Source organism: Oncorhynchus mykiss, chromosome 13, assembly GCF_057628025.1.
Source record: "Oncorhynchus mykiss isolate SJ-2025 chromosome 13, ASM5762802v1, whole genome shotgun sequence".
NCBI classification, from domain to species: domain Eukaryota; kingdom Metazoa; phylum Chordata; class Actinopteri; order Salmoniformes; family Salmonidae; genus Oncorhynchus; species Oncorhynchus mykiss.
Window position 1 is genome coordinate 28,686,094 of NC_143034.1, and position 20,731 is coordinate 28,706,824.

At 40.9% G+C, this 20,731-nt stretch overlaps 2 protein-coding genes across 3 annotated transcripts; one reads left to right on the forward strand and one right to left on the reverse strand.

Annotated features, from left to right (window-relative positions):
- The first annotated feature begins 579 nt into the window (after positions 1–579).
- ptp4a1 (protein tyrosine phosphatase 4A1) lies at positions 580–4,741 on the forward strand. Of its 2 annotated transcripts, none has more exons than XM_021557076.3 (7): positions 580–754; positions 1,858–2,067; positions 2,318–2,460; positions 2,673–2,765; positions 2,893–3,023; positions 3,278–3,352; positions 3,611–4,741. In XM_021557076.3, the coding sequence occupies exons 3-7, from the start codon at positions 2,356–2,358 to the stop codon at positions 3,726–3,728; spliced, it is 522 nt and encodes a 173-aa protein (XP_021412751.1). In that variant the 5' UTR covers positions 580–754; positions 1,858–2,067; positions 2,318–2,355; the 3' UTR covers positions 3,729–4,741. The 2 variants fall into 2 exon arrangements, with proteins under 2 accessions (XP_021412751.1, XP_090052063.1); XM_090195937.1 differs by having other exon boundaries at positions 3,615–4,735.
- Positions 4,742–5,571: 830 nt separating this feature from the next.
- col9a1a (collagen, type IX, alpha 1a) lies at positions 5,572–20,370 on the reverse strand. The gene is made up of 32 exons (XM_021557074.3): positions 20,045–20,370; positions 19,360–19,434; positions 19,137–19,175; positions 18,984–19,046; positions 17,478–17,531; positions 17,215–17,250; positions 14,823–14,846; positions 14,660–14,713; positions 14,447–14,500; positions 14,142–14,174; positions 13,943–13,999; positions 13,757–13,810; positions 13,608–13,661; positions 13,394–13,447; positions 13,107–13,160; positions 12,914–12,967; positions 12,644–12,697; positions 12,415–12,468; positions 12,258–12,311; positions 12,101–12,145; positions 11,945–11,998; positions 11,743–11,796; positions 11,297–11,350; positions 9,300–9,371; positions 9,177–9,212; positions 8,880–8,924; positions 8,767–8,799; positions 8,233–8,379; positions 7,494–7,548; positions 7,172–7,360; positions 6,874–6,951; positions 5,572–6,703 (listed from the first exon to the last, which is right to left on the reverse strand). The coding sequence occupies exons 1-32, from the start codon at positions 20,117–20,119 to the stop codon at positions 6,498–6,500; spliced, it is 2,064 nt and encodes a 687-aa protein (XP_021412749.3). The 5' UTR covers positions 20,120–20,370; the 3' UTR covers positions 5,572–6,497.
- Between the last annotated feature and the right edge of the window lie 361 nt (positions 20,371–20,731).

The following is a 20,731-nucleotide window of genomic DNA, read 5'->3' on the forward strand; positions in this document are numbered from 1 at the left end:
AAATGGGATAATAAAAATAGATATCTTTGATGCAATTTCAGTGTTGTTGCAATTTCAATGTTGTTGCTTTGTGTATCACCACATTTGCTTGAGATGATTTAATGCAACACTGCTCAACGCATCCAAGTTGCTTGACATAGGCGTTTCAAAGAGCTGTCAGTCAAAGCGAGCTCATGAATATAAATCCACCCCACTCAGCCTGTCTTTTCAAATTTCATGGTAGTTAGCCTTGAGATAAAAAAAAGTACTTTTCCTAGGCTGTCATTGAAAAAATAAGAATTTGTACTTAACTGACTTGCCTAGTTAAATAAAGGTAAAATAAAAAAATAAATCCTTTAAATCCTTAAATTAAGACCAAAAAGCAACAAAAAAATTGCTTATTTTGACTTTGTGGCTGTGAAAGCTATTGGAAACCCTAAATGATAAGCACTTTATAGTCAATCATCAGGAATCCTTATTAAGTATTCAAACAGAGGTGAATAAAACTGAATAGTTGTCTTTTTTTGCGCAGGACTACAACTTGATCCCAGAGAACATGCACAGTTTGTAGGCTTTCTAGGGTGGGGTTTCAAGAGAGCTAGAGCTCTGAATAGTGATTGTCCATTTTCCTTGCGTCGTACTAGTCGAGTAGACGCCGGCTCCGCACGGAGGAATTGCCTTGACTGTATGGTGCAAAACCATTTAATATATTTACTTATTTTTAGGGACCGGCTGTATGATTAAGCTACAATCTTCAATGAGTAAGCATATCCCAGTAAGTGTCAATTTTCATTTAGCAATATTTTGTTACATTTTAGCTACTCGTGTTGTAATTCTGTATCAACTGCTCTTCAATTTGTCAAATGTTAAATCTCGGGCCTCTTCGACACATGCTTTGTTGGCTTTGTGAAATTGATATATCTGAGTTTTTCCTATGATTAACGGTATGTCAAAGGTGTATACGAAATTAAATAGGCTTTGCCGTTAGATTGCCATTTTATTCGAGTAAAACGAGGTGGTGGGTTGCCTTTGAGATCCATTTTCGACGTAGCTATTACCGTCGTATAAAATTTACGCATTTTTCTTATGAACTTCTCAGCAATATCATTGACAGTTTCTATAATCATTCTTACCTTAATTAACTCTAGTTTACTTAAACGAGGCGCTAAATATCTCCACTATTGAGGCGCTAAATACCTCACTATTCAACATTTCGTTTCTCTTATCTCAATGGACATTTACAAGCGCTCGGCTATGAGGCCTCTATACCGGTGATGGCGCCGTCTGCCCTCACAAAGGACAGTTTATCGAAATCCTCTTTCGTCATACTTATGTCAATTTCGGTTTGTTTGGGGTTTTTGTCGTTGGACTGACGTCTAGGTTTGACGTCATTGTATTGTCTCTTAATTAAAGGTCCAATTTGGCTCTAATGTTCAGAACAAAACATTATTTTACAGCCGGAGAATATCGGATTAACTATCCATACTTCAAGCTTCTTAGACAGTTTTTGGAGCACCAGCCAGAGAAAAACATATATGCAATGCTTAGGGCTTGTGGCAAAAAAAAATGTGCTTTGCTGAAATTCTAACAAATCTTTCCTTCCGTGCTACTTTTTGTATGCAATTATAAAGATAAATAATATGTAGAGAATTGAACTGTGATCTACGTAGGCTTTAGTGAGCTACATCCATCCTTCACACATTGGCAGTCATGTTAGACCCATACATTTAGACCTATGGTTAGACCAGATCTGGGCTGAACAAGAGCAGCAATTATGTGTTTCCATAACCTTCACTTTTTCAATTGTTTTAGCCATTTCCCCCTTGAGTTTAGAGGCCTTGTATCTTACTCCCTCCTCCTCCCCCTCATCTCTTGCAGCAGTTCTGTGGTGTTCTGGGTCACACATTTATGGAGTTTCTGAAGGGCAGTGGGGACTACTGCCAGGCACAGCACGCAGCTGCCTATGCAGACGAGTGAACAGCAGAACTCACCTCCTCTCCGAACACATTGGACCCACAGGAGGAGGATCTGAAACGTTGGCAGGATCAGGACACCTCCTAACCTACCAGCAGAACGAGCCTGGATGGGGTAACTCTACCTGCTGCACACTGCCCTCGTTGGCTTCTGCCTGGTCAGAATCAAGGGGGAACCTGTCTTGTTTTCCCAAAGGAGAAGGGGTTTGATTTTGGTTGTCCACACCCTTTTTTCTGTCAAATCTGACCTCCTTTCGCCCCCATATTCTTCTTTAGCCCACTGGTCACGGTGTATTTTTATTGCGGGAATATAGTTTGACATTTTGTTGATATTACCTCTCCCTCTAAATAAGTGTTTTCGTTAGATTGTTTTGTGGAAGATCTCGTTTTTCCGTCTGTCACCATGGCGCGTATGAACCGACCTGCCCCCGTGGAGATCACCTACAAAAACATGAGGTTCCTCATTACCCACAATCCAACCAATGCCACTTTGAATAAATTCATTGAGGTGAGCCCTCACATCATTAACACAGTGACGATATCTGAAATGAATTTTGTTATAAAACGTAATGAATGTTCTGGATTCTCATAGGTAGTCCCTCTCTTCCATAGTATAAAGGGTCTGCTTAGAAAATATAAATGTTTTCCCTGTGTAGTATGTCAAATTTACAGTGGAATATGTTGCAGGTCATATGAAAATAAACGTACGTTCTTCTACAGGAACTGAAGAAATATGGAGTGACCACCGTTGTGAGAGTATGTGAGGACACCTATGATTCCACCTTGGTGGGGAAAGAGGGAATACAGGTTCTGGTAAGCTTCAACATCACTGTTTACATCTCCGAATGCAGTACTCATTTATTACTATGTTACTACCGTCTTTGTTTTGGTTTCTGAGAAAGAGGGCAGATGAACTGATTTCCCTCTCCTCCACCAATAGGATTGGGCGTTTGATGATGGAGCTCCTCCCTCTAACCAGATTGTTGATGATTGGTTGAACCTCCTGAAGACGAAGTTTAGGGAGGAGCCGGGTTGCTGCATTGCTGTCCACTGTGTAGCTGGCCTTGGGAGGTAAACTAGTCTTTTTATTTCCCCTCTTAGTATAGAAACATTTATAATCATGTAACAAGGATTTTAAAACATGTAATAAGTATTTATATTCAGAATTGTGTTAGATTGATGATGCTAGTTCTTTGGGAAGAATGCCAAAACAACGATTAGCCATAATACACCGTATTAAAAAGTCCCATAGTACCCTAACTGCCTTTGTCAACTTTTCTTCTGAGTATTTACCCATGTGTTTTTGTGTGTGTTGTACTTACTAGAGCCCCTGTCATGGTTGCCCTGGCTTTGATTGAATGTGGGATGAAATATGAAGACGCTGTCCAGTTTATCCGGCAGTAAGTCTGATGCAAATACACTTTCATGTAGATCTCTATATACTGGTAGCTGCAGCATCTTAAAATGAAGGCTAAAACGTTTTGAAATAATCGGACTAAGTTGAAATTGCGCTATATGTGCCTCAACCCTTTGTACAGTGTAAGTACATTGTGACAGTGGGTCATCTTTCATTCAAAAGGGCAGGCTAGTCTATTAATATATCACTGGCCTGTACATTAAGATGACGTATGACGGCGATGTATTTTCTCTCGTAACAGGAAGCGTCGCGGAGCGTTCAACAGCAAGCAGCTTTTCTACCTGGAGAAGTATCGTCCAAAGATGCGCCTGCGCTTCAAAGACTCCAACGGCCACCGCAACAACTGCTGCATCCAGTAGTAAAGCCAACTAACTCATAGTCCATGCCAACAATGCCCCTATAAAAATACATTCATTTCTTTATCTTATCTACCTGGCAGGCTTGTTTTTTTTTTACAAGTAAATCCATTGTGTTAAAGTATTTCCACCGGAAATTCGTTCTTAAATAATTCAAGTTTTTTCCTTCTCAATTAAAAAAATGTCAAGTGTCAAAAAAAAAGAAGAAGAGGTTAGTTAGTGAACAAGTGACAGTGAGTGAGTGTTCTCTATGTGTGCCCTTGGAATTGGAAAGGAGCACAGCCAGTGAAGTAATTTTGTGAACACCCAGATGTTGATTTATACATGTTGAACACAGCCCAAGGTTTTAATTGGCAAGGGTGCTTATTACTTTAAAAAAAAATCATTTACAAAAAAAAAAGTACTGTAATGATGATTTAACATGAGTAGTTAGGTATCCCTTTAAATTTTATGATTCAGTTCGATACTGAATAGAAAGATGTATGCCTTCCTCCACATGGTTAAAACTTGAAATGCCTTACAATTAAAATGGAACAAAAAGGCAATCGAGTGGGTTTGTCATCCACTACATTAGAAAAGGTGTTTCTTTTTTTACTTGGAACAAAAGAATGTTGCCTTTGTCTTGTGCAGGACGTCTACACACGTACGTCCTTTCAGTAACTATTTTTAATATGAAATGCTTAATTGTTGCAATATTTGTTTATTGAAAGTCTGGGACCTTTTTATTTTTTTTATTTTCTCTTATCAAATCTCGTTGATTAATTACTGCCATGTCCGAAATGTGATTTGTGTTTTTCGCTTTGAAACTGGACTTCAACGTCTGCGATATTTTGTATGCCTTTTTATTTTGATGTGCGTAACTTAATACTTGGATACTTGATGATTTATGTATTTGAAAATGTGTATTATTAGGTTGGCTATTTATACTATCAATGGATGTGTGTTTTAGTACTGTGAGCAACAAATTGTAACTGTTCACCAACTTGTAAGAGTACATTAAAATGATACACTGAAAACGAGGTTTTGAATGGCATTTAATGCACTTTAATATAAAATTGTACTCCCATTAGTGAAGGCCTTTAATGCCTTACTTGTTTTACATTGGCCTTGTTTGGTTTAATGGATTGTCTCCCAGTGGGCTTGTTCTGCCTGTAGTATCAGCATTGGCACTAACAAAGATTTAGATTTGTCTATGGGACTGCTAACTGGAACTGTGGCAGAGAAAGAAGCAGATTACATACTGTTTCATAGATCATGAGAAACCAATTCAGCCAATGAAAGAATTATACTAGAATATTTCCAAAAAACATGACTAACTGTACAAAAATAAGCTGTGAGCAGTCACAGTAGAGGTTTTCCTAATGTACGTTTAATTCATTTAGTGACACATAACTTGCCATAATTAAGGTATACTTAAGTGCTTTTGGTTTAAATTAGAAGCGTGGGCTCAATTACAGGAGAGTCATTTATTGATTCAACCCTCCCCTACCTCGTTACATGTCCCTCAAGGCATACTTAATAACAATCATCTTCTTCTGCATAGGAAAACTACAGTCTAATGCACAAAGACACACGGCATTTTCAGCAAATGAATCAAATACTTTTATGGAGATATTTTTTAAATGGCTGTTGTTAACACCCTAGATATGTAGATATGAGAACAGTCAAGCTTTCTAGTGTCCCCTTGTGGCTATATTTGTACCACAGACCAACCAATGATTTGAGTCTGTAGAACTCTGCATGCCTCAAAAAATTTCTCAATAAGGCCCACTGGAGATGTGTGAAATTAGCTGAAAAACATGTTGCGGGATTTTCGTTGGAGTCTTTCATACAAAACATGCAGGACTTTATCAAAATGTTTTTATTTTCTCATTTGTACAACCTTTGATGTCACCTCCTCTGACTTTTATAATAAATAAGAATGGCATATACAATTTCTACATATGTCTTCGAACAACACTGCCCTCTTAGTTCTCCCATCGCAAAAACAGTCATCATGACAAAGCAAATCCTACATCAGGAAGACGATAAAGCATAGGGGTTGGTGAGTGTATATGCAACAAAGATACTCGCAAACAAATGAAAGTCATTGAACCAACAGTATACCGGTAATTTGTATGAAAGCTCGGTGTTGACACTAATACATAAACATACAGAATTCAGTGAATTAAAAATGGTTGGCACATTGACGCTTAAAGCACAGTTAGTCTGGTCTGTTGGGGTTTTCACTTGGTTCATATTTAACAAAAAACAAAGCCTACAGTCCCCAATAATATCACAATTAGTTTGCCCCAAAAAATGTCATGCTCTTTTTATTTTACAGTACAAAGATGGCAAAAGCTAGAACTGAGAAGAAAAAAAAAACTTGCAAAACTTTGTCAGAGGGATAGGGGTGTTCCAACCGCTAAAGAATACTGAAATGCATTTTAGAGGGGTGTAACAAAACAATAAAACAATACACAAACAACCAGTCAAAACACATCAAACAAAGTAATGTTTCTTCCACAGGGTTGGGGGTACATTTTCATCTCATTTAAATTTGAATTCATTCAAATCAGGAAGTTAACTGAAATTCCAATTCTATTCCATTTCCTGCTTTTCAATGAGAAACATTTTAATTTCAGTTTACTTCCTGAATTGACTGAATTTAAATGGAATTAACCCCAACCCTGATCTTCCGTGGCACATTAGTTAGTTCCTCCATTAGTCTCTTAATAGTTTGGCCCCTGTGGCCCCTTAGTTCAGGGACCCGTTGGGTCTCCGACTCACATCTTATTCCTCATTTGGCCCTTTCATGCTGGAATCTTTCGCAGATATCGGTGATGCCACCATAGGAAGGATGCACTGTGACGACTCGCAGTAGCCGTTGAGGCCAGGACGACCAGGAGACCCTGGAACGCCGGGAATACCGGGAACGCCGTGTGGCCCTCTCTCGCCGTCGCGGCCGTCTGTGCCATAGGCGGCTCTACCGTGATCACCTGTGGATAGAGTAGTCGGTTGAGACTTGTAAATTAATGTGGAACTTCTAAAAATGTCTGTATGCTGAGCATATTGAGACTTGGCGCATATTGAGTTAGCACAGTAGTTATGGCTATAGCCTTCATTATTATGGTGTGGGTGTGAAGCCTCTTGTGACTGGTATCTTTACCTGGTAGACCGGGTGCTCCAGGTGCTCCTTTAACCCCTCTCGCTGTGGGTCCTCTGTCTCCTCTGTCGCCCGTGTCACCTACGCAGAACGTATACATGATCATCAATTCAAGTCAAGTTTAGCGATGCAGGATGGCTGTAGTGAACTTCACTTCTGATGGCACTAACAATCCTAATTATTCAAATGGAGATCATGACACTACTGCTACCAGCCTGCTTCAGCCAACTTGTCATTGTCTTAACAAACTAGGCCATAATATTACATTTCGGATATATTTCCACCCTCTTTAGAGACCAACCTTTGGGCCCTTTGCGACCCAGTAGTCCTGGAGGTCCTTTGAGACCTGGCAGTCCTCTGGCCCCGTCCAGTCCTGGGTAGCCGTTCTCTCCGGAGGGGCCTGTAGGACCAGGGGGGCCAGGGGGACCTGGCAGTCCAGAGATGCCTGTCTCAGGCCTCCTCAGGCTGGCTGCTAGCTGGGCTAGCTGCTCTATGGCACAGGAAGGGAAAAGGATGGGGTCAGTTCAATGAAACCTATGGACCTGCCTTATCAGATGTGATGGGTTCAGTAATGGCCAATATCAAATGGATAAGAGTTTGATATGAAAATGATCTTGACTTACCTTGCATTACCCTCATGCAAACTTGTGTGATGTGTGTATCGCTTGGTTTTTTCCCCTGGGAAAACAGGTGGTTGTTGAGAGAATTGTGGTGTTAACCGGTAACTAACGCTATTCATAGCTAGCCACACAGGCTTTTTTCGTGAAATGTCTTAGCCCAGGGGCATACTTAAAGAGATTCTCTGGTACTTTTGCAAACTCTTTAGCCAGTAGTTCTGAATGTAGCGCTCATGAGCCAAAAGTGGTCCACGAAAATTGCCTACTATGTCACGTGTGCAGATAGGTGCAACACGTCATTGATCTCTCTCGCTCTGCTGTGTGTGCCTCTTGCTAGCTGTCACTCAAATGGCGAGGGGCTGAAGTTCATTGGCTAGAACTCGAATTGCTAGGGGGCTGTCCCACATGGGGGAATATGTAGGGAAAATGGAGCAGCACAGCTTCCAGAAAAACAGTCGCTTTCAAAACGAGGGATTTCGTAACTAATTGAGGTAAGACAGTCATTCTCATAGATTATGCATGTATGAACTACACATTGACACATACAGCCCAAAACGGGAGGTTCAAAAAAGACTTAGTAGACGCCAAAGTTCGGGAGCATGTCTTTAACACAGGGCAAAGTCATCATGTGAATTCTGCTGTCTCCTCCAGTCTAGTCCATATGAGTGCAGTACTACGAAACAGCTCTCTTTGACTCCTGCTCTGTTTCAGGCCCCCAGATCTGGTTAATTGTTAAAGGGCCTACCGCTGGCCCCTGTGTCCCTGGCAGTCCTGGCACCCCTCTGTCTCCCTGCATGCCACGTGGTCCAGGTTGGCCTGGCTTGCCCTCTGGGCCTGGTATGCCCCGGCCGCCCTCCGGCCCTTTGTTTCCAGTCTCCCCTGGTCTGCCCGTCTGAAAACAGCGACAGATTGGCATTCAGCATTCATTCAAAACAAAAGGTAAAATTGGATTACACAGACTGGACCATTGGGAGGATAGACAATGCTGTCTGTCTAGGTCTAGGATCATGTGTTTCAGGCATGTAATCCTACAGTGTGCAAGGCTTTCTTTTGGCATGGCGCAAACACTGTGCAGTGATTCAGTAATGAGAAATGATGATGCTCACGTGTACGTGACCTCTAGTATTAGACAGCTCTATGAAGCTGTGGCATCTAATCATGATGAGTCCCCTATGATTTTGGGACAAACAGGTATCACATTATGTGTACTGGACATAATTGGCCTAGTCCATGCCAACAGAGAGCTGTAGCAGTAAGCGATGCTATAAACTGGACTCACCGATCCTTTCTCTCCTGGCTCCCCTTCGTCACCCTATAGTGAAACAGAATCAGTACTCTTTCACTTTCAAACAAATGTTGGGCACAGCAATGTTTTTTTCTTAATTTACTCACAAAGTCCCCTCTGTCTCCCGCGGTGCCCTCTGAACCTGCTTCTCCCTAAATCAATGAGTAGAAATGTCTTTGTTAGAGAAAACACATGTCTTACAGGATCATTAACATGTATCCATCCCAAGTAGGCCTTGGTGGGGCCTTCTGTACTCTTCTGGTAGCTCCTAGTGCTTGATGTTACTCATTTGAATTCACTCCATTCATCTTCTTCCATCATTTGATGGCTACATAGAATATGGTCACCTCCCTTATGTAGGAATGCACTATTCGGTCGGTTGAGATGGTATTGATAGAACTTACTTGTTCTCCTTGAGCACCGGTCAAACCGACTGCACCCTGGAGAGATAGGAATAGGACAATTATATTTTGCTTTTACACATGAACTTCTGCTTCTGCTTTTGTGGCACCTTTTCTATTCCTTACCCTGTCTCCATTCTGTCCAACCAGGCCGGCAGGGCCAGGCAAACCAAGAAGCCCGAGATCCCCTTTACCTCCCTGTAAAAAATAAATAAATATATATACACAATACACTTCAAAAACTCTTAACACAGTGGATTGCCTGTGCAACACTCCAACCCCCCTCTCAACTTCAGCTGACTACATTTGCACCAAAACATTTTTTTTGTTGTTGCTGGAAATAAACATGTCTAAACGGGTCAGCTGGAAAGGGTATTGGGGGCACCCTCCATGAGATGTTTTTGGAAGTGTGGGTACTGATTGTGGCATACTCTCGGCCGACCGGTTTAAGGAATGCCTGGGAAACAGAGGGTTCTTTCAGGCTTTTTCAGCCTATTTTCCTGGCCTGAATCCTCCTCTCTGAAGAAATACCCATGGGCCCATTGACCAGTGTAACAAGACTCCATTCATGCCCCCTCATCGGCGGATTACAGTATTACTGCAGTCTGGAGGCTTATAAAGGGCTGCCACGTTCAATATGAGAGAGCATACGGCTCCACTTCCTTGGAGTGGGTTTGCTCTTAGGCACTGGCAGTCAGCTTGGTTGATCTGAATGGTTACTATGGTAACTATGCCCATGTTAAATGGTATATGTATGGAATGATAGCAGATAATAGCGATACACACTGAGTGTACAAAAAATTAAGAACATTAAGAACATTCCTAATATTGAGTTGCACCCCCTGTTTTGCCTTCAGAACAGCCTCAATTAATCTAGGGCATGGACTCTACAAGGTGTCGAAAGCGTTCCACAGGGATGCTGGCCCATGTTGACTCCAATGCTTCCCACAGTTGTGTCAAGTTCGCTGGATGTCCTTTGGATGGTGAACCATTCTTGATACACACAGGAAACTGTTGAGCGTGAAAAACTCACACCGGTGCGCCTGGCACCTACTACCATACCCTGCTCAGAGGCACTCAAATCTTGTCTTGCCCATTCACCCTCTGAATGGCACACATACACAATCCATGTCTTGAGTGTCTCAAGGCTTAAAAATCCTTCTTTAGTCTGTCACCTCCCCTTCATCTACACTGATTGAAGTGGATTTAACAAGTGACATCAATAAGAGATCGTAGCTTTCACCTGGATTCCCCTGGTCAGTCTAAGTCACGGAAAGAGCAGGTGATTCTAATGTTTTTGTACACTCAGTGCATTGTTTACACTGATGTCATGTCATATATAAATAGCAAAAGATTGTTGGTGTGGATAGGTGCGGCTTGTGTTTATTGCACTCTGCGGTGTCCTAGTTCCAAGAAAGGTCGGGCAGGAAAGGCAGTGTAAGGAAAATAACATGTGAGGAAAGTAAGCATGAATAATTACATAACCAATTATATCAACGCCATTTTAATGTTGAGAGACCAGCATCGACTTTGTTCTCGCCACACAGCGCACAATCCAAAAGAAGGTCATTTATTTCATACTCTTTGTTTTCTTCCTCCTCTTTCACACCGTCTTCATCCTGTTCTTGTCTTCCTCTTCTTTCCCCACCCAGTATCATCATAATCCATCACATTGCAAACCACAAAATCCTGTTCTGTATTCTGAATTGAACTGGCTTCACTCCGATATTTCCTTGTCTGCATCTTACCTTACCAATCCTTGCATTTTCTCACAACAAAGTCTGATGACTGGAGCACCACAGGGTTCTGTGCTTGGCCACTTGGTCATTACTTCCCATGGCTTTTTCCCATCATTCTTGTGCAGAAGATGCTCATCTCCTTCTATTCTTCCACCTGTTTTACTACCCAGGTTACAGATTTCACCAGCATCTTAGCCTAGTTCATTTGTATGTTTCAAGTTCATTGGTCAGTTTGATAATCATGGTTCATACCGTGGTAATTGTATGGATGTTTGGAACAAATTGTCAAATGCTTTATTCATTGTGGTTCATGATACATATGATGGGCTTGTTTTGGGGCTATGAGTATGTCAGTTATATGGGTCTGTTGGGCTGTTGACTTACCCTGGGTCCAGGTGCCCCTGCAGGTCCGTCTGGGCCACGCACTCCTCTTTCACCCTACAGCGAAATAAGAGAAGAATAGTAGGGAGTTATAGAGCAGAAATTGGGGTGCAATCACAGATGTATTATAGTCTAGTGGTCCAAGACCTTCCCAAATGAATCACATGAAGTTCTGAGCTTGTTGAACAATGCTGATAGAATAATAGAGCAAAGGTTGTGCGTGGCAATAGAGTTAAAATGCTTTGTGCTGATCTTGTTCATTCTATTGTTCCGTTATTTAGCTTACACCTTGATCCCTAATTCCCTAACCCTAAAACGGTTGCTAAATCACACAGCTCCAAATGATTTATTCAAACGGCTGAAGTTCATACGAGACCTTGAAAAGAGTAATCCAACTTGATAGTGTTTTATGGCTTTCTGAATCACATATTCTTTAAAAACATACTCACTGGTCCACCTCTTGCTCCGACAGGTCCCACCTCTCCCTGCTCGCCACGTTCCCCCTGTAAACAAAGCAAGTCACCATGAGATCTCTCATGCTACTGGTGCAAGTATGAGAGGGACTTATGTATACTGTGTCAGAGTATTTGGTTTCATCACTGTCAATTCATGTGATTTTAATATTCATCATTAGACTTTCTCTTGACTTACGGATTTCCCAGGAGACCCCATTACTCCTACAGAACCGGGGTCGCCAGAGTTACCCTAGTAACAAAGAGAGGAAAACATAAGATTCTCCACAATAGAGATTCATATACTGTATGGTCAATAACTGGTTTTATTCATACATTTATAATGTTCCCCTACCATCTCGCCACTTTTTCCTTTAGGACCATAAGCGCCTGGCAAACCCTATGGCGAGAATCACATCAAAACAAATGAACAGCCAAACAAACCCGAACAAATACAAATGTAGAATGGATATGGTGAATCAGAGATGCAAGGGGTCAGAGGTCACACTTACAGGGAGTCCTTGGAGCCCAGCATCACCTGGACTGCCAACTTTCCCAGTAATACCCTTAAAATTATAGAAAGAAAAACAACAGCATGTCAATCTCACTTATTTCCTGTATGTACATCCTCATTTAGCCTATGTCTTTGAACAGCAGTTTGAGCTGTACCTTAGATGCTGGCAATCCGGGGATTCCTTCACGTCCATCGGGTCCAGCAAGACCCTGAGAAAGAACAGGGAAGTTGAGCGTTAAAAAAGAAGATTAGCTTCATGGCATGTGTATTGAGTCAGCTGTATGGAGTCCATGAACATAAGCTCGTGCTGTGTGTAACGTCATAGATGTCACAGATGAGATAATAAATCCGATTTGGTAAGGCTGTGGTGTGTACAATACTTACAGGCTCCCCTTTGCCCCCTGGAAGGCCCCTTATTCCTTGTGGCCCTCGGGCCCCCTGCAAAACAACACACAGTGAGTAAAAGTCTTTATGCTGTACATTATTTGATAGATAGAGTGCACCTGTATGAATTGGCGGCAGGTTTTTGCTTTTGAAAGTGAATGACCATGTGCTCTGTTGTTCTGCAGTGATAATATAACAGTAATAATAATAATGATGATATAACAGTGATAATATATTATATATATGACGGTGTGATGTTTTAGTACTTACTTGACCCCCGTTTGGTCCATTCTCGCCCACTAATCCTCTTTGGCCCACGTCACCCTAAAAACGGAAAAACACATTTCTTAAACCAAAATAGTAGAAAATAAGTTGAGATGTTACTGTAATGTGAGTGGTGGCAAAGAGGTCATGGTGAAAAAGGGGTGAACATCATGGTGTTAAAAATAAGACAGGCACTTACTGAGCCACCCTGAATTCCCTGGGGACCAAGGTCTCCAAACGTTCCACGTGGTCCCTGTTATCAAACACATTTCAGATGTCAAATATATATATTTTTTATGCATTTACTAGTGTGCTCAAACATAAGTTGTGGGATTTTGAGGTTTGGCAGTGTTGAAATAGGCCAAGCTGAAGTCATTTTTTACAGCAATTTTGCGCCCGCTGAGGATGGCAGTAATATACAGTACATAGCTCATCTTGGGCAATCATCCGATGATGTCAAGCAATGTGTGACCTCATGACCCTTACCCTGTCACCTTTGAGGCCCATCATGCCTGTTATTCCCCTGGGTCCCCCTTGGCCCTAAAATCACTCAGCAGAGAGAGAATAGTGTGAGAGAGAGAAAGATAACGAGAGAGAGAGAAAAAGAGAGAGAGGAAGAAGCCATTTTTTCATAGCCACATTGTGAATGGCACATTCATATTGATACGAATTTGTGAGAGAATATATTCAAATATTTTACTGGTAGTCCTTGAGCTCCCATCTCGCCCTCTCCTGCCTGGTCTCCTTCTTCTCCCTGTAGAAAACATCAAACAAATATCACAATCATTATTATTGACCTTTAGTGTATTTGTTGATATTCTATTGGGATGAAAAAGGGAGAGAGGTTACCTTGTGTCCTTGCTTTCCAGGCTCACCAGACTCTCCTTTTACCCCTTTGTGGCCCTAAAGAGAAACCATACAATGTTACAGCTATATGCAAGCTAGTTTCACTGACAAGATACAGCATCAACATCTATAGTATATTAGTATCAACGACCAACCGTAGTATAGTATAAGTATTTGTTATATAGTCACCTTCATGCCTGGGAGGCCAGAATATCCGTTAAGACCAGAAGGACAGGCATTGGGACACTGAAAAACACAAGTAAAGCCTATTTGAGGTCATCTAAGAGCCCTGCCACAGGGGGGCTCCGCTGAAAAGTTCCCCATCATCAGCATCAGGGTACACATGCATAGCTGTGGTGCCCTTAAAGGAAACTTGTGAACGCCTTACCAGGTCTTCCCCTTTATACACTCCAGGAAGACCCTGGGGAGAAAAAGAGAAAAACACAATTTTAATGACATTTCTGTCTTTGAAGTTGTTGTCGGCAAAACTGGGGCTGGTTGTCATACAGGTTGGTTGCTGCAGTGCTCTTAAAAATGTACAGGATGCTGTAAATTGGCTCCCCTTTAATACATTTCATGGCACACAGAACTATGCAGCTATTACATCACATGGGACTCAAGTGGGTTTTAAACTGTACTAAGGATGACAACACTAATATGGAACTAAATGATCATGAAAATAAATATATTTACCCTGGGCCCTGCAGGTCCGGGAAGCCCCACTGGCCCCCTCCTTCCCAGTGATCCCTATAAATAATAATAATACGTTTTACAAGTAAATGAATGCAATAATTTAACAAGTTAGAAGTATTGACTGCAATATAATAAGATATCGAAAAAGTTGGAAGCCCTGTGTATCTAGCCATCGTTTTTCTAAATGATAAAAAAAAAGCAGTCAGTACTCACTGGGGTTCCGACTTTGCCAAGCTCGCCCACCAACCCTTGTGCACCAGCTGCTCCCTGTCAGCAAAACAAAATGGACATGACACAGTACTAATGTACTGTATTCTCTTGTATTTAAATACATTATTCCTCATTCAGGTGTGGGACCAATAGTAAAAGCACTCACATCAGGCCCATCAGGTCCCTCGCCCTGTGGGAGACAAGAGAGAATTCATGGAGAGGCTTGAAGGTGTAAAACTGAGGTAAAGTTTAATTTGTCTGTATCAACAAGTTAATCAATGCAGTAACAAGGGTACAGTTATAAAAGGCACCATTTTAAACAATGCCATTTCAATAAATCCGTCCTTATAGTATGTCATACCCTTATAATTGTCATATCCTAGGTGGGCGTATTCATTTAATCTATGATTTCAGATCAACTAATGGGTGTGTGTGTACAATTCTTAGACAATGCTGAGTTCAGAACATCTCAGAATTTTGCAAATACCAGCATACAACTGTGGAAAATCCACTGGTAATTACTAGTGGGAAACTCATCTATTATCCCCGTGCTCCGAGGTTTTCACTTGCACCTCTCTGGTGTCATTTGTCAACAAACAAGACAGCAAGCATTGCGGCATCTTGAGCAGTTGTTGTTTATGTTAAGAAAAAAAATACACATTGTTGATAGAAAATGTATTCTGTTCACCTTCCTTTTAATTTAGAAAGTGAAAGCAGCTCAATATATAATTTTTATGGGCAGAAATTTGCTAAACAATCACAAGCCTTCTATTGATCTCCATGTTTGATAATATTTCCCAAAACGTGAATGCACCCAACTCGTATTTATAAATCCACAACTGGTAATTACCACCTTCCCACTTGGTTATGAACGCAGCATTAGACAATTTTATGGGTGTGTCCTATCGTTATATGGTCCTTGAGAGGGAGTAGCCTATTCCAGATGTCCAGTCATTTCAGTGGATGAGTAAGACAAATCCTTGGAGGGGATGGTCTCATCCCTATGGTAGTATAACAATCCACGGAAACAAGTGAGGTCGATCCCTTTCCAGATTATGTTTGGTCATTTCTGCATGATTACCGTAGAGGCTACAGTTGAAGTCGAAAGTTTACATACACTTAGGTTGAAGTCATTAAAACTCGTTTTTCAACCACTCCACAAATTTCTTGTTAACAAACTATAGTTTTGGCAAGTCAGTTAGGACATCTACTATGTGCATGACATAAGTAATTTTTCCAACTGTTGTTTACAGACAGATTATTTCACTTAATAATTCACTGTATCACAATTTCAGTGGGTCAGAAGTTTACATACACTAAGTTGACTGTGACTTTAAACAGCTTGGAAAATTCCAGAAAATGATTCCATGGCTTTAGAAGCTTCTGATAGGCTAATTGACATCATTTGAGTCAATTGGAGGTGTACCTGTGGATGTATTTCAAGGCCTACCTTCAAACTCAGTTCCTCTTTGCTTGACATCAAGGGAAAATCAAAAAAAATCAGCCAAGAACTCAGAAAAAAATTGTAGACCTATAACAAGTCCTATATCGACATAACCTGAAAGGCCACTCAGAAAGGAAAAAGCCACTGCTCCAAAACCGCCATAAAAAAGCCAGACTACGGTTTGCAACTGCACATGGGGACAAAGATCGTACTTTTTGGAGAAATGTCCTCTGGTCTGATGAAACAAAAATAGAACTGTTTGGCCATAATGACCATCGTTATGTTTGGAGGAAAAAGGGGGAGTCTTGCAAGCCGAAGAACACCATCCCAACCGTGAAGCACGGGGGTGGCAGCATCATGTTGTGGGGGTGCTTTACTGCAGGGGGGACTGGTGCGCTTCACAAAATAGATGGCATCATGACGAAGAAAAATTATGTGGATATATTGAAACAACATCTCAAGATATCAGTCAGGAAGTTAAAGCTTGGTCGCAAATGGGTCTTCCAAATGGACAATGACCCCAAGCATACTTCCAAAGTTGTGGCAAAATGGCTTAAGGACAACAAAGTCAAGGTATTGGGGTGGCCATCACAAAGCTCTGACCTCAATACCATAGCAAATTTGTGGGGAGAACTGAAAAATTGTGTGCGAGCAAGGAGGCCTACAAACCTGACTCAGTTACACCAGCTCTGTCAAGAGGAATGGGCAAAAATTCACCCAACCTATTGTGGGAAGCTTGTGGAAGGCTACCTGAGATGTTTGACCCAAGTTAAACAATTTAAAGGCAATGCTACCAAATACTAATTGAGTGTATGTAAACTTCTGATCCACTGGGAATGTGATGGAAGAAATAAAAGCTGAAATAAATAATTATCTCTACTATTATTCTGACATTTCACATTCTTAAAATAAAGTGGTGATCCTAACTGACCTAAGACAGGGAATTTTTACCAGGATTAAATGTCAGGAATTGTATAAATACTGAGTATAAATATTTGGCTACGGTGTATGTAAACTTCCGACTTCAACTGTATCTCATAATGGACAATATCCCTATTACATCCCTATTATACATTCATTCTGTTAACACATTTAGTTAACCACGCCTACTTACAATCTCCCCGACTTCCCCAGCCTCTCCAGGTTCCCCCTGATAGAGAAGCACACAAGATGGTTGGTGATGACAATAACATGGCAGCGAAATAATCTCAATCTTTCATTGCTTTGGAGCATACAGATATTTTCTCATTCATACTCTTCTGACCAGCCTCCACTCACCGAGTACTGAGAGTGTACATGCATTATATTTCGGCAATATAGATATTAGACAGATAGGGAGGTTATGGATACATTTGATTTCAAATAAAGAAAATGTACTTTTGGTCCAGGAGGCCCATCTGGGCCGAGATCCCCAACAGGTCCAGTGGCACCCTATAGAGGAAACAAAGCTTATATCAACCACACAGAAATATGAATGTCCATGAGTAAACTATATAAAAACGTCAATATGTGTCTTATACCCTCCAGTGAAAGAAGTCATTTCATGCTCGTTACCCATTCTTAGTGGGATATTTTATATTTTGTTCTTTACAAGTATTCAATGGGACTCCTGGGAAATTATAGAAGGACATGATTGTGAAAGTATTCATTAGAAACAATCCATCCATTCCTCAATTCCTGAAATAAATTGATTTCAAATAGAACTGTTCCAACACTGAGTTGCTGACACAGTACTCTCTGAGATCGCCATCAGTAACAGGGTTGCCTTACTTCAAGGCAATATTACTGTAAATCGGATTTCCATCATAACATTTGCATTTGATAAACACAAAGGAAGGTTTGTAAATCAAATTATGGAAGGCATCTCAATTGAGACTACTCTTCTTTTCTTCGTTTGTATCTGGAATATAATATATGACACAGTATTTGATCAATGCTCTAACGAAACAATGTACTAACTAAACCATTGCATATTTAGTCTACATAAAAGTACATTTCATCATTGACATTTCATGGATGATGTGTTTCCTGTACAATAATTGAGCAATTATAAGACTAAAATTGGGTGTGTCTTCTCTCACACTGTTTAGCCCCTCCTCTTCCACCAGCTACATAAACCATAGGAGGTCACTTAACCAGGCTAACTAGTCCTCCGCCAAGCTTGAATCAATGGATTGAAAAGAGAAGACGCTCTGAACTATCGCCTCAAGATCAAGGAACTACTACCACTCTCTAACTAGTCAATAGCTTTGGCAGGCAACAAAGAACAGAAATCAGGAATCATTCAAATCAGGAACATAATTTTTTTATTATAGTTCATTACTTGAAGTCAGTGTTATCAAGGTATTTGCTATTCCTAAAAATATGATCACTATTCACTAAACAAAAGAGAATAGAGAGCTACCCAGCCAAAACTAGTGCATACCTCAACACACCTGGACACCCCCTACTCTGCCAGACACCGTATTCAGCATTATGGCCCAAACGGACACACATTGTGGCCCTTCTGTTCCACTTTTCCAAGCATACAGTTCTTTCCTGTCAGCCATCACTGGGCGACCGCATCCCCTGCACCCCCCGACTCACACAAAAGGACCTCTGTTTCCCTGTTTCAGTCAGGAAGCTATTTGAAGCATTCCCCTCTTCTCTTCTCTAAATACCCAGGTTGATGTATCCCACTGACCCCCCCCCCCCCAAACCTTTTGCTCAGGAGCCAATATAAATTACTGACACAGCAGTAGAACCACAGCCCCTTGAGCTTCAGAAGTTACAGATGTTCAATAGACTCAATGAAGTCTGTTATCTGATTTTGCACTAAGCTTTCCTGCTTTGGGAGTATGAATAACAAACTGGTGGTAAATGTGTGTATTCTGTGTAACTTACGTCTGCCCCTGGTAGGCCGGGTGTTCCGGGAGTTCCTGGTTTGCCGTCTTCCCCATCAGGGCCCTAGGAACAGAGTGCCCATTTCAATACCATGCTAAAATGTATCAACCATGTATTGGTAGGTTATGGCAAAGGAAATGATAGTCTACTCACAGGGCCGCCTTCTGTGAAGTTATCGTCCCCTCTGTCTCCCTGAAATGAAATAGAAAAATGAATATTTATTTAATAACCACGTAAAAATCCACATTAGGTTTAAAATGATAGAATAACACAATTAATGTTGGTCTATACCAGGTGAGGTGCTGTAGAAAAGATGAGTCTAAAGCCTGAAATGACACAAATAAATAATAAAATATGAAATCAAAAGATATCTCACATCAATGCCGTCAACTCCAGGCACTCCTGCTATTCCAGGGGGTCCTGCGGGGCCTCTGGGACCGACCAGGCCCCTCTGTGGATAAATACACAATACATAAATACACTAAATGAAATGTAGCTCCACATCGTAGCTGTTGGCGGTCCGTTGGTCAACTCACACAAAAAGATCCATTGTGTGAAATCAGTCATGGACAAAGTGTAGTTTTTATTAAAATGTAAGGTCAAGAAATGAAAACCACAAGCCTTTATCCACTATACAAGGGACCGCTCTTTAAGTAATTGCATATGTTGAGAATATTTTTGTTGAGATTCCCAACCTATTGGTTCCATATGTCGGCATAGATAGTTATTTGTCCTACACACACCTCTAAATCATGCAGCTATTTACAAAAGAAAGAAATAGTCCACTAATCAATAGGCATATTATGGTAGGTCTAATGTATATGTAAACTATATGGTTCAACGAATCTGTAAATGCATAGAAAGTGTTTCAAATCATTTGGGAGTCTGAGCATCCCAGCCTATCCCATCCATGGGAAATTCCATCCCAATAACACAGGACAATATAATATGAAGAAAAGCAGTCATACATGCCTGTCATTACAAACCAGTCATACATTGTGGCTGGCAAACAAATCTATGTGAACCACTTGAGAAGAAAATAGCCGTACTTTGTGACTTACCTGAGCGGAGCAAATAAGGATGATTTGCAATAAAATCACCAGTAATGACTCCCGATATATCCTGGCGCGAGTCATGGTCGTCCAAAAGACAAGGAATTCGCAAAAAGTCCCTTTTCCCGGATGAGTTGGGATTTACGGACCACCTGTCAATATTCCCCAACTGAACCCCACAGTAGACTGAAAGGTACCATGTACTATTAAAATGAATGTTTATTCATGATGGACTGGAGAGCTGGAAAGTGGTTGGAGGAGGGATGGAAGGTGCGCACAAGGCGAGGGTTTCTCTGTGAGACAAGGGTGGGATTTATAATGTTCTCTCAAGATGTATAAATACCTGCAACTTTCGCTTACTTGTAGTTTGTCAACTAAACGCTTGTATTCCAACAGTTTATTACATATTGTAAAAATTAAAAATAAATAACAAATCCAACCTAGCTTACTTCGCATGCACATGTATAACATACAACATAAACATAAATGATGTTGCTGTTACATTCATCGATGCAATATTTCTTCAACATAGAGTTTGTAAATGAGCAAAATGAATTTAAATCTGTCAGCCTGATTTGATTTTAGACATTGTTGGCGGCCTACAATAAATGAACGTGAGTGAGATCTATTATTCAACAAACACATATCCCCACTGATTACATTGTCAATTTTGATTGACTTGCTTTAATGCTTATT

Excerpts from the sequence above, each read along its gene's own strand:
- ptp4a1 (XM_090195937.1), top strand. The coding sequence starts at position 2,356 with ATGGCGCGTATGAACCGACCTGCCCCCGTGGAGATCACCTACAAAAAC. Across the intron at positions 3,024-3,277 it reads TGTGTAGCTGGCCTTGGGAG|AGCCCCTGTCATGGTTGCCC; the intron begins GTAAACTAGTCT and ends TGTACTTACTAG. Across the intron at positions 3,353-3,614 it reads GCTGTCCAGTTTATCCGGCA|CGTCGCGGAGCGTTCAACAG; the intron begins GTAAGTCTGATG and ends CGTAACAGGAAG.
- col9a1a (XM_021557074.3), bottom strand. The coding sequence starts at position 20,119 with ATGACTCGCGCCAGGATATATCGGGAGTCATTACTGGTGATTTTATTG. Across the intron at positions 8,800-8,879 it reads CGGGAGACAGAGGGGACTTT|GGTGACGAAGGGGAGCCAGG; the intron begins GTGAGTAAATTA and ends GTTTCACTATAG. Across the intron at positions 7,361-7,493 it reads TTGCATGAGGGTAATGCAAG|AGCAGCTAGCCCAGCTAGCA; the intron begins GTAAGTCAAGAT and ends CCTGTGCCATAG.